This window comes from Lathyrus oleraceus, chromosome 7, assembly GCF_024323335.1.
Source record: "Lathyrus oleraceus cultivar Zhongwan6 chromosome 7, CAAS_Psat_ZW6_1.0, whole genome shotgun sequence".
In the NCBI taxonomy this organism is placed as follows: Eukaryota; Viridiplantae; Streptophyta; class Magnoliopsida; order Fabales; family Fabaceae; genus Lathyrus; species Lathyrus oleraceus.
Window position 1 is genome coordinate 544,275,101 of NC_066585.1, and position 13,609 is coordinate 544,288,709.

The 13,609-nt window shown below is 32.1% G+C and overlaps 2 protein-coding genes across 7 annotated transcripts in view; one reads left to right on the forward strand and one right to left on the reverse strand.

Annotated features, from left to right (window-relative positions):
• LOC127105387 (mediator of RNA polymerase II transcription subunit 15a) overlaps positions 1-6,323 on the forward strand; it is a 29,017-nt gene extending 22,694 nt beyond the window's left edge. For 4 of the 6 annotated variants that reach the window (XM_051042569.1, XM_051042568.1, XM_051042566.1 and 1 more), the window contains exons 7-12: positions 1,300-1,374; positions 2,703-4,031; positions 4,545-4,895; positions 5,212-5,412; positions 5,510-5,598; positions 5,783-6,323. In XM_051042569.1, coding sequence (XP_050898526.1) covers positions 1,300-1,374; positions 2,703-4,031; positions 4,545-4,895; positions 5,212-5,412; positions 5,510-5,598; positions 5,783-5,987 — 2,250 coding nt within the window. In that variant the 3' untranslated portion in view covers positions 5,988-6,323. The remainder of the gene's footprint in view (positions 1-1,299; positions 1,375-2,702; positions 4,032-4,544; positions 4,896-5,211; positions 5,413-5,509; positions 5,599-5,782) is intronic. The other 2 variants (XM_051042565.1, XM_051042570.1) reach the window with 2 other exon arrangements.
• A 489-nt stretch (positions 6,324-6,812) lies between these two features.
• On the reverse strand, positions 6,813-8,074 carry LOC127105389 (uncharacterized). Its single transcript, XM_051042571.1, has one exon. It carries the CDS (start codon positions 8,044-8,046, stop codon positions 7,348-7,350), a length of 699 nt encoding a protein of 232 aa, XP_050898528.1. The 5' UTR covers positions 8,047-8,074; the 3' UTR covers positions 6,813-7,347.
• Positions 8,075-13,609: the final 5,535 nt, after the last annotated feature.

Here is a 13,609-nt window from a genome sequence, read left to right on the forward strand (position 1 = left end):
TTTTGCCAAACATCATAACATGTCCTATACACACGAAAGTGTGCCATCAACTTGGGCTCAATAGAATTCCATAACAATGATACAAGTTGATAATCCGCGGATTCCCATTCATCGTTCATCTCTTTATCAATTTCTGAAACCTTTTTTCGTAAGATGGTCGTCCATACGTTGACCTAAAAATCACAACTCAGCCGAAGCATACCAATTCAAATAATTATTATTACCATTTAATTTAGCAGTGGTAATAGTGGGTGTTCCTTGAAATGCAAACGAAATAAGACTCTTTTTGGGGGATTCTCCTTAACAACAACAACCTTTGGACTTGAAACTTCAGTCATGATGTTTCAGGAAAAAAAAATCTCAACACCACCAAAAACAGAACTTCTGGATCACAGAAACTATACCATCCCCAGATTGTATGTGAACAAAGAGAAATAACAACGAACAAATCCGTCGGAGGCAAAGCACTAGTCGAATGCACCTTAAACATGTGACCCACAAACTGAAAGTGGCCCCACTGGATTCAGGAGGCAACACCAAGCAAGGAGAATCAATCGCCGCTAGAAACGGGCGGCCAGAAGGTGGCGAGGGGGGTGCGAGTGGATTGTTTTTGACGGCGCAGTTTTGGCAGGTGGTAGATTGGAGGATTCCGACCACCGCAGGCAGCTGAGTGAAACTATTTGGACATGGCCCCGACATAAGTCAATTTTCCCCGGCCCACACCCATTATCCACCGAGGTGTCCCCGCCAAAGTCAGGGCGAGTTTGGGTGGGTGTAGGTGGTTTTGAATTTTGTTACCATGCCTACTTAAGGAGAAATTTATCAAGTTGTTCTTATTTAAATATGTCTGGAACCGGCTATCCATTCTGTGCATGTTTGAATAAATGATTCTCATCTCTAGCATGATATTTGAAATCTTGCGCTGTGCAACTATATAAATTGCTGATGTTTGACCACAATAGATTCAGTTTTATGTCCTGAATGCGTTGTTTTTATTACTACCCTTAAATAATGTTTGTACTTACTAGTCTGATTCCATTTTAATATATTTTGCATTGCTTCAGTGAAAGTGAAAGTTTGTGTTACGGTTAACTCTAGACATCGTCTCAATTTAAGCATGAAAATGAAACTTGCAATTTATGATGCCACAAAACAATAGAAAATAAAACTAAAACCGAAATGAACTTCTCATATCATATGTAGAAGTGTTAATGCATCAGTGATTCAAATATTATTGTATGAGGGATTTCATGGCTACTAATGTTGTGATTAATTGACTTTGCACGTTTCAATCTACAGTTGCAAACCATGAAAGAGAATTACTTGCCAGATCTGAATGAAATATTCCAAAAAATTGCTATGAGATTTCAGCAGGTATGTTCACGATTCTTTGACTTACCAGTTATCAAAATTGATATTGTTAATTCAGGGTTGAGAGTTGCTAAGAACAAACGCTTTCAACCAAATACTCAAATAGTTTGCCACTTAACCTATTTTTTGTACCCATTTACCTGCTAACCGGTTCTATATGTTAAATACAAACTCTTTTTTCTGATTATTTTAGTCTGCAACAAACCCACCCAAGCTACCTCCATGAGAGCCGTCTCCACTATCATTTTTTTTCAACACCTCACTCAAACGTCATCTTCCTTCCAATAGCTACTTTTAATCTTCTCTCATTTTGATCATAGTTTCTGAACATTACTTTTCCTTTTCTAAAAACTTTCCCTTCTATCTAGCTTTCCAACTGCCACAAACACTACTGATATGATTGAAGACCAGATTCGAGTCCTCTTCTGTGAACCTTTTTGATTTCCATTGTTCTATGATGTGTTACGTTTGGTTTGACGGTGGGTACGTCACCATCTCCATCTTATGCAAAATGTTTTCAAACTGTTCCCACTATATTGTAAACCACAAATATACACCACTCCTCAAAACCAGATTTCAAAAGCAAACCTCTCAACCAGATTTCAAAAGCATACTTCTCAAAACCAGATTTGAAAAGCAAATGAATCAGTGAGAGCAAGGCTTAGCAGTGCTGTTTTGGCGAGGTTGTGATTTATAGGTGCTGAAGGACGATCAACATCATGGGATACTTGGCAGGCAATATTGAGGGATGGTGTATCCAGTTGTTTGAGGGAGAGAGAAGTAGATGTGTGTGCTTGAATTTGTAAACCAATTGTGCAGGTTGCCTGTTGCACGGTGTAATGAAAAGAATGACGTGACATCTTATTAGAGCGTATGCTTCAAAGCGTATGTCTGACTGTGTAACAATAGCATTATTCAAGCCGCTAGAATCTGCAGCATGCTCTAGGCAGTAGATGAAAAGAAAGCCTCAACTCCTTTCTGAAAAAAAATGCTTTATTCCCAATGTGTTTGCCAATAATTTATCGGTGTTGTAGGAATAAAAACAAAAACTATTAGATGATAAAGGAGAAGCTTTTAATGAATCTTTGGTAGTACCTAAAAAAATTCTAAACTTACTATTTCAGTATGCCACAGGATTTATTATAAAAATAATACTGTAACTGAAGGGTATTAAATTCTTCTCAATCATAGCAAGGTCAATTTTTCTTAAAAGCCATAATTATTGACATGTCCACTTTTACTCTGTTTAATATAATTTCCATTTTTATTTATCAGTATGACTCTACTCCTCAACAGCTCTGTTTAATATAATTTCCATTTTTATTTATCAGTATGACTCTACTCCTCAACAGCCCAAGTCAGATCAGGTGGAAAAGTTGAGGCAATATAGAATGATGTTGGAACGCATGATAACATTCCTACAGATTCCTAAGAACATCATTATTCCTAGTTTCAAGGAAAAATTGGGAGCATATGAAAAGCAGATTGTACATCTCATAAGTTCATTTAGGCCTAGGAAAGCCATCTCGTCCTTGCAACCAGGACAGCTTCCCCCAACTCATATGTCTTCGACACCACAGTCACAATCTCAAGTTACTTCAGTACAATCTCATGAAAATCAAATGATCTCTCAGATGCAGCCATCAAACTTGCAAGGTTCTGCAGCAACTATACAGCAGAACAATGCTGCGAACTTGCAACATAGTTCTATGTCTGGTTTATCAACAACACAACAAAACATGTTGAATACAATTCAACCAAGTAATAGTGTAGACGTTGGGCAAGGCAATTCTGCGAACTCTCTGCAACAGGCTCCCTTGAGCTCCCTTCAACAAAACAATGGTAGTACTCCTCAACAGACCAACATCAATTCATTATCATCACAAGGTGGGGTGAATGTGATCCAACCAAATCTAAATACCCATCAGTCAGGTTCAACTATGCTTCAGCCCCAACTGAAACATCAGGAACATCAGATGCTGCAGAATCAACAGTACAAACAACAATATCAGCAGCAAGGACAATTGATGCAGAGGCAGCAGCTCCTACCGCAGCGACAGCAGCTACACCAGCCAGGAAAGCAACAGCTGTCAGTACAGTCTCAGATTAACCAAATGAATGATATAAATGATATGAAAATGCGACAAGGAATAGGTGTTAAGCCAGGGGTATTTCAGCAACATATTAACTCAGGCCAAAACTCTGCTTATTCCCATCAACAGTCAAAACAAGGGAGTCCATTTCAGGTTGCTTCACCCCAACTCTTTCAGGCTGCGTCTCCTCAAATTCCACAACACTCATCTCCCCAAGTTGATCAACAAACTCATCAACAGTCTCTAGCAAAAGTTGCAACTCCTCTTCAATCTTCTAATTCACCTTTTGGGCTCCCTACTCCTTCCCCTCCCATGGCTCCATCTCCTATGCTAGTGGATTCTGAGAAGCCCATTCCTGGTGTTTCATCATCAAGTGCTGCCAATGTTGGACAGCATACAGGGGGTGCAGCAGCACCAGCTCAATCCCTTGCCATTGGGACTCCTGGGATATCAGCCTCTCCTTTATTGGCAGAATTCAGTGGTCCAGATTGTGCATATTTTAATACTTTGGCAGCTACTTCTGGGAAGTCAACTGCAGAGCAGCCTATTGATCGTCTAATAAGAGCAGTTAGTCTAGCAAGCCTTTCATACGCTACATATTATTTTTGATTTAATAAAATACAAACCACATCTATTAAATATAAACCACCAAATCCATTCCCGACTTTGTAAGCCGCTCGAATAAATCCTGGAGATTATGGATATTTCAAAGAGATCTCTGACTCTATTAAATTTTAGTCATATGAATATATTAATCCTGCGATAGTAATGTAAGAGACTAAATTGATATAGTATGTGGTTAAATAGTCAGACCAAATTGATACTTAGTGGTTAAAATAGAGACCTAATTGATAAGTAAGTGGTTAAATATAGAGATCAACTTGACACTTTAATAATTCAGGGACCTTTTTGAAGTATTCATAATCTCAGGGACTTATTCGAGAGCGTCCTACAAACTCGGACTAATTTGGTGGTTTACTCAATACTTTTAAAAGCTTTTACTGTTCTCTGTTTTAGTAAATTATTGGACAGGTGTCCATTACTATAATTGACAAATTTATGTCCAAATGATGATTCCAGGTGCAATCAATGTCAACTGAAACATTAACCGCTGCTGTCAATGATATCAGTTCAGTTGTCAGCATGAGTGATAGGATAGCAGGATCAGCTCCAGGTAATGGATCCAGAGCAGCTGTTGGCGAGGATTTGGTTTCCATGACTAATTGTCGTCTTCAGGCTAGAAATTTCATCACTCAAGATGGTACTAATGGAATCAGGAAGATAAAGCGCTATACGAGTGCTAGACCGTTGAATGTTAAGTCATCTGCTGTGCCTGTGAGCAAGAATGACAGTATAACGCAGTTATCTGCTTCAGAGGCTTCTCAACAGGAGTCAACTGATACAACCGATTTCAAGAAACCAAACGCCGAGGTTACTAAATTATATGTTTTTAACTGTTTACATTTTATTTTATAATTAATATATAACATTATCTTTACTGTCTGTGATCTTTGTTCATTGGCTGGATATTGTCAATTATATGGGTTTGAATAGATGCACTCACTCTTTCTGGATACTTATTAAAACATAGTTAGTTAGAGTGTGATGATTTTAATACACTTGTATTGTATCATTGCTAGCAAACTACTGTATAGTTATGCACTTTGTGTCTTTTGTTAGTTAATAAAATATCTGATGCCTTGATTTTTTGGCTCTGATATGGGACTTTATGTGAATTGAGTGGCAGGCTATTCACGCCCTCTTGGAAGAAATACAGCAAATTAATCGCAGACTTATTGACACCGTGGTAGAAATAAGTGACAGAGATGTCGATCCAACTGCAGCTGCTGTTGCTGCTGCTGAAGGGACAGAAGGGACCATTGTCAAATGTTCTTTCATTCCTGTGGCTCTCAGCCCATCTTTAAAATCTCATTATGCTTCACTACAGGTGGGGACTCTCATATTTAGCAATTAAAACAAATTTTAAACCTTTTAGATTTTTATTTGTTTTATTAGTCTAATGTGTGATTTATATCACTTTACAGTACCCTATTCAGCCTCTGCGCTTACTGGTTCCTCCAAATTATCCTAATTCTTCTCCCATATTCCTAGACAAGTTTCCAGTTGAATCATGGTGAGATATGAAATATTTTAGCCCCTTCACTCTTAACTTGCTAATTTTGGATCTGAAGTGTTTTGGATTTTCTCTTCCAAATATTGGTAATCTACACAGTGCATGTAGCAGTTTTCAACCTTAACTTAAATATGCTGACAAATGTTTCTAATGCAAAGTGTTATTCTTTATATTATTATGACAGTAATGGGAATGAAGATCTTTCAGAGAAAGCGAAATCAAAGTTTAGCATGTCCTTACGTAATTTTTCACAACCGATGTCCCTTAAAGATATAGTGAAGACTTGGGATGTTTCTGCTCGCGGTGTTGTTTCTGAATATGCACAACAATTTGGTGGAGGAACATTCAGTTCAAAGTATGGATCGTGGAAAGATATCTTGACTGCGTAATATCATCGCCCTTATGCGGACCTGACATTGTTTTGGCCTAGGAGGTTTCCAACATTATGTTTTATCTTTAAACCGAGCTGTTATTTTATTGCAGGTAGATAAAAACGAGTCAGAATCCTCTCCATTAAGGGCGGCGGGCTCCCTTTGTAAAAAAAAATTGTTCATTATTTCTACATTCATTCTTGTGTCTCTCTTCAAGTGGAGTCATATTCATTTATGGAGTAATGGATATGATTCCAACTTATTAAGTAGCATAACATGGAAATGTGGTTATGGTTGGCATATTTTTGATTAATTGTAGAGCTCTATGAGATAAATTTACATGTTTTAAACCTATTGATATTGCCATGTGAAGAAAAAAAGTAACTTCAGGTACTACTAAATGCTAGACTAATATAATTACAAGAAAGGACATAAATGGGGTCCTCAGTGTTCAATTTTTCTGAACAAATTGGCTAAGTGTTCAAAATAATAACTCACAAATCTGAATCTATGGTCACCACTTTGAAATAAATAAATGGGCCTTAGTGTCAGTTGTCACCTATGTGGGGCACGGGGCAGTTTCGTCCTTTCCCTTCTTTTTCATAATAACCACATTCCTCCATCATTTTGAATAGCTTTCTCAAATAGGTTTCTTGTTATATTATTTCTTTTTTAAAATAGGGACGAAATTTGATAGTAACTTTAATGTTTTAATTGATTACAAGAATTTAAATATGCAGCTAAAAACTATATATAATTTTTTTTTATAAAATTAATCAATTGTTTATTCAGATAAAGTTCCATTCAAGAATTCAAAAACAAGAATATGAAGGTAAGACATAATTTAACTATAAATATACTTTTGTCAATGTGTATATTGTCAAAATAACCATAACATATTACAAATTTGGACTTCAAATTTGCTACAAAGAACAAAACAATAATCACCTATCTTAATCATTCTCTCCCCACAATTACGCTAATCTAATCCAAATTTCACCTATTCAAACCTAAAAGTCACAAACATTCAAAATCAAAAGCAAAAGTAGTCAAACATCATTACTCATACAGACAAGTGCTAAAGTTACCCATCCACATGATTCACACCACTAATGAATAAAAAAAAAGAAAGTAAAAGCACATTCAAAATGGTGGAAGAACCCTAAAAAATTCATCTCTCACCAAATAGTATATCACATGTTTGAAAACGCATTGAATTCGCATTATCAGACACGTTACGATAAGAACTCTAAGTTAGATCAGATCTAACTTGGAGCTTCTGATCTCCGTTAAATGACTATGACTATCTGTCATAGTTTCAAACACCCGATTAAAATTTGAGGTTGAAATAAAAAGAGTCATAAAAAAATTAGAAAAATTAATTTGGCTTTAGATCTTGAAACATAGCATCCCACCTGATATCTTCAACAGCAGCAGACCAATAACCATTATTATCATCATCTTCTCCTTTCATCTTCCCTTCATGAAAATGATAAACCATAGGAGTACTAGAAAAACTATCTAGAGCAAAACCAGGCATCATTGTAGGACTAGGACTTCCATTTGTAAGCAATAACCTCTCTTGTTTCTCCACTTTCATCTTCTTATTACTCCTCTTCAAAGAACTACTCTTCCATGATGATCTTGTTCCATAATAAGCACTATTACTAGGTCTTGATGTTGGAACAACAACAAGTGCTGAATTTGATTCCTCACATGTAACCAATTTTCTCATGATGTAATCAGCTAAGCACTTTTTTGTCTTTTTGATTGCTACCATGATCTTTGCAACTGGTCTCGGTGGTTGTCTCTTTGATTTGTCTTTTCTTGCATGCTTGAGAATTTCTAGCCTGTGTTTGGCTATGGAGATTCCCATGCTTTGGAGAAACTCATGGTTGAAGTAAACTATGTCTTCTTGTTCTAGCTCATTGTGTGAAAATGTGAGGCCATACTCATATACAAGAGATGGATCAAGATTTGTTTTTGAAAGCCATGAGAACCAATCCATGGTTTCTAAGCTGAAAAAATGAGTGTGTTGTGTTGTGTATGGTATGGTATGTATAGTTTTTAACTTCATGAGGGATGTATATATAAAAGGTGAAAGAGAGGTTTAGGGTTGGTAAAGTGAAACAAAAAATAAATCAGTTAAAAACTAGTGATATAGACTTTGTGGGACCCAAATTCAAAATATTATATTTTTCAATAATAAAATTTTATTTTTAACTTTTTTTATCATTAATTCTTAAGACACAAATTAGCTAAATTCAATTTAAAATTAAAATTGTTCGTTTTAATATGACGTTTTTGATGTAGATTGTTTAACGATGAAATCATACGTTATTGAGACTAAATAATAGATCTAAATCCAACTCTTTTACAAGTAGTTGGGTCGTTATTAAACTTAACAAATGAGACCTGCAATTTTATATCAAAATAATAATTTTTGTAATTGTTTTTTTTCTTCCGAAGCATTTATGGTTGTTTGATTTTTATCCGTCTAAATCGAAAGATTTATAATCTTTGAGAGCGTGATCAATTTTTTCACTCAAAATCATGATCCCTCCACGTGTACAAATAAATGAGTGTACAAAATAATACAAATCTTACTTTATGAGGTAGGTAATTGACTATACATGCTTTTGAAAAATTAGTTATTAGTTGAACCTTGAGAGTGACTAAAGAAAAAGAAAGCAAAGGGATGTGTGTGGGGTATGTAACCCATGTTCTTGTTCCCTCCAAAACTAGTCATGGTATGTTATGATCAAACTTTGAGGTGTGAGTGAGACCTAAGAATTCCATGTGAAAATCTAATCTCCCACTCCCTACCATCAATCACGGTTATAGAAAATGTGCTTCTTTGTGGGCCCACCCACTACTTTTTTTTGGGGGGTGCAAGTGGTTGAGAGTAGAAGTAGAAAAATACAAGAGTTAAAACATTGAGACTTTGATGGGTCTTTGTTTAAAACAAAAGCAAGGGCTTCCATTCTTAAGTTGTGAAACTTGTCCTAAGTATGACACATTTGATAGGTCTTTGTTTGTTGCACTTTCCTTAGGCTTTAGAGTACAATTTACTCAACTTATTACTCATTCAGTCCTATTTGAGGTCAATAATAAGAGGGAGGGAAAGAAGCTAAAGAAGAAAAAAATAATTATTTTGATAGATTAAGGAAGTACTAACAATAATGAATTCATTAATTAATCTTTACCCTAACAATTATTTAGGTTTAGGACTAAAAAACAATGGATCACCTTTGTAAGTGGTCCACATTGGATCAATTTTAAAAAGATTAAAAATTATAAGGTTAGAGTTTCATATCTTAAAGATGTAAATGGAATATCCTAAAATTTTAAGATTTAAGAAAAATGAAATATCCTAAAATTTTATAATTTAAGATGAATAAATGACACGTGGCGAGTTAAAAATAGATATCTTATAGGTATATTTGTATAGATTTATTTTTCGAATTAGAGAAAATCTCAATAGATGAGAAAGTTTTCTTTAAAAAAAATTAATATTTATGGATGTTTAAATAAATTCGTATACATGATCTTTGATTAAACTGAAATAGATCTCTAGAACCCACTTCTACACTTGGATTCTTTCACAAAAATAAAATATCAATTTTATTTATGTTTAATTCAACACAAAATACATATTTATTTATGTTACTATCAAAATTAACTGATCCTTGCACGGAGCTGCAAAATATTTTTTTTTGAGTACCTCTAAATTGAAGGGATCTAGAGGGGAGGAGAAAAAAATATAAATTTTGATATTTACAAAATTATTACATTTATTAAAATGTCTTCAATTTAATTTTTGTATTTTAAAATTATTCATTTTTTTAAAATTTCTACTTTTTTCGGTGTCGTCTTTCCTAATTGTTTTCGTTAATTTATTATAATTGCTCCACCTTCAAATTACTTTTAAATATTTGTACTTAATAAAAATCACTTCTTTTTCATTTTTTATAATTTCTTTTAATGTTTATTTATGTTTGTTTTTTTCTTTTAATTTTGTTATGTATCTTATCATATTTCTTTTATATCAAATTTTAAACCATTCATTTTGCATTTTTATTTATTAATTTTATTAAAAAATTTAAATTATTAATATTTTTATTTTGTTAGATAATTCATCATAATTTAAAAGTTGTTATTAAAATATAATTTAATTTGTGTAGAAGAGTTATAATCTAAATTAAATATACTCAATTTTTTAACGTTATTTGATAAATTATAATTTTTTTTAATCATTCAATATTAAAAAATTTATTACCAAAAATATATTATAAAATTTTGTCATTTAAATATCATATTATTTATATAAAATCATAAAAATAAATATGTAAATTATTAATAAAAAAAATTTATCTTCCTTTCCAAATCAAACATATTTTTAATTAAAATCTCTCCATTTTTCTGTTTTAAACCTGAATAAAAAATTCCTTCACCTCTTCTTTCTTTTTCTTTCCTCCATTAAAATCTCTCTCATCTCCCTTTCTCTCCCCTTTCATTTGAACCAATTAAACCCTTATCCATATATGATTGAAAATGCACATGGATTAATGATTTAATGAAGGTTTAGATTTCACAACACTCCATTAGGTTGTTGAACTTGCTGTTTATGAAAGCAATCAGTTTTTCACCTTTACATCTATCTTGTTCAGACGACAAACCAATATATAATGTTATGAGAATCAACATAATCAATTGATGAAAGTCTTTTTTTTTTTAATGAAAGTTTAAGCGAAGGCAATGTAAAATAATGATATAGTACTCTCTCATTTTTTATTATAATTAAAATTAACGAATTTGATGTACTTAGCAAAGAAAAAAATATACATAAACAAATAAACATAGTAAAAGAATTTGTTGTTCCTCTATCTTGAGACAAATTAATGAATAAGTTCCTTGCATATGATTTTGTAAAAGTGTGTTCAATATTTGTCGACATGATAATTTGAGTTTGATCCTTTATTTGCTTTAAAAAAATTATCAAGAGGTAAAAATTGATTGCAACACGTATTTTCTTACAATTTGATAGTGCTTTATACATTACTAATAAAAAATATATAATTTAATAGTATTATACTTGATAAAAAATATAATGTTTATGCATTAATTTTATTTCAAAACTATTTATATAATTGTAATGTGACATTTGATGTATAAATTTTAAAATTACAAAGAATAGGTTTTTTATTTAAAAATTATTCCAAAAAAATTAAATATATAATATTTGTATAAATTGATTTTTTTTAAGTGATCATTTTAAAAGTATTAATAATAATTTGTAGTTATTAGAATAATAAAACATAATTATGCTTAATATTTTAATAATATATATTAATAGTATTTTTATGTAAATTGAAATTAAAAAAATTGTTAGAACAGATTGGGCCAAATTGCGTAGTTATTAGAATAATTATAGATTATTGTGAAAATAATAGACTAAGAGTTAATGAATTTGGTAAGTATGGAGTAGCTGTCAATGAAGCTGTTAAAGTTGAAGAGGCTGTAAATGAAGTTATTATAGTTATTTATTTGAATTTTTTACATTTCTCACATAGTTATTCTTATTTTTGGCAGCATTTTCCCATATGCATATAAAAAAATGTCTCAGTATGATGGATCTGAAAGCTGAAAAAACATACTAACATTGTAATTTATAGGGCTAAAAACATACAATAGTGTAATTTATAGGGCTAAAAACAAAGCAGAGAAGTTTATTGGACGCGAATAGTATTAGTTTACATAAGGTCGAAGTTTTGAGCGGGGATGTTTTTGTTGGTGTACAAGATGAAAAGATAAAGATGGAAGAAGAGAGAGACGAGAGAGAATAACAATTTTTCATTATTCTACTAAAACAGTTACACCAAATTGGTTGCACACACACTGCAATACAATACTCAGTGGATACAAGTGTTGATAACTACAATACTATATATATACAAATAATAATGTCACGTAAGCGAAATACTAAAATACTAAATTACCCTTCAACATCATCCCTTAATTCAGGATTTAACTAATAATACCAATTTTATCCTTAAGTGGAGAAATTGATCAATCTTGATCGTTTTTGTTAGAACATCTGTCAGCTCCTTCTGGGTGCTATAGTGCATAATTTATAACACTCCATTCTTAACCTGACTTCTCAGAAAATGAAACTTAGTCTCAATATGCTTCCTTCTCCCATGCAACACTGGGTTCTTGGCAAGATTGATCGTAGACTTGTTATCAATCATCAGCTTCAGAGGTTTGTTTACCTTGATCTTCATATCCCATAGTAAATCCAGAAGTCAAACAGCTTGACATGCAGCCAAAACACCTGCAATACATCCAGCTTCACAAGTCGCAACACCTAGTTACTTCTTGGAACACCAAGAAATAGGACAACCCAGATACTTAAACAAATATCCAGAATTATTTTTTTTGTCAACTATGTCACCATACCAGAGTCTGAGTAACACATCAACTCTGAATTAATCTTTTCTTTATAAGGGAACAAAACTTCATACTTCATAGTCCCCTTTATATACCTCAGAACCCTGACAATAGCTTGAAAATTAGACCACTTCGGTTTACTCATGAACATACTAACCATTTCAACTGCATAGCAAATATCAGGCCTGGTATTACACAAATACCTCAGAGAGTCAACCAATTGCTTGAAAGTTGTGACATCTACATCATCACCTTCAGAATCAGAATCCAATTTCTGATTTATTTCTGCAGGTGTGACATCAGCCTTACAACTCAGCAGTATGTGTGTGCAACCATTTGTAAGTGTTTTAAGAGTAGTGAAAGTTTATTATTATTTTGTCTTCTCTCTCTTATTTCATTATTCAAATCTATCACATTGTGCACCAACAATTAAGACAATAATATGAAAAGAGTATTAAAAAAATACAATTTTAAGTGAAAAAAATATGTTTGGATTATGAAAATATAAGATAAAATATTAAAATGAAAATGAAAAATCTAAAATAAGTGTATAAATTTTATGTAGTTTTTTATTCCTTCATTTTTCACTTATCCAACATATTCAAGAATGTTTTTTCATCATTATATAAATTGAATATATGTCACATTCGAACGGTTCAGACACTTCGTAATCAATTAGATATAAGATGAAACTCTCCATTTTTCAAAGTCTTTGTAGTTTGAAAGTGAAATGAGAGCATAATTGTCGAATATCTTTTTATGACTTGTGTATTGAAATAAATCAACAAATATTTTTTTTTGTGTTTGTCTTTCATTATCCCATTAATTTTCAATGTATATAATTGATTTAATTCAATTGAGTTGTCTTTTCATATTAATTGTTTTTAATTTACCAATATATTGGAGGGCATTTATATGTAAATTGGCTGATAAATGATTGTTTAATTTTATATTGAAGTTTAATTCTTTAATATAATGTAACTACAATTATAATTGAATTATATTTTAGAAAATGATTGTTTAATTTTATATTAGAAGTTTAATTTTTTAATATGTAATTATAATTATAATTATAATTGAATTATATTTTAGAAAGAATGTGAGATTTTTTTTGGCTATTTGAAAGTTATAAATAAATTTAAAAGTGCTATTTAATCATTTTATTTTAAATAATGTACTACGTTTTTTTA

Coding starts and splice junctions, on each gene's coding strand:
- LOC127105389 (XM_051042571.1), bottom strand. CDS start 8,046: ATGAAGTTAAAAACTATACATACCATACCATACACAACACAACACACT.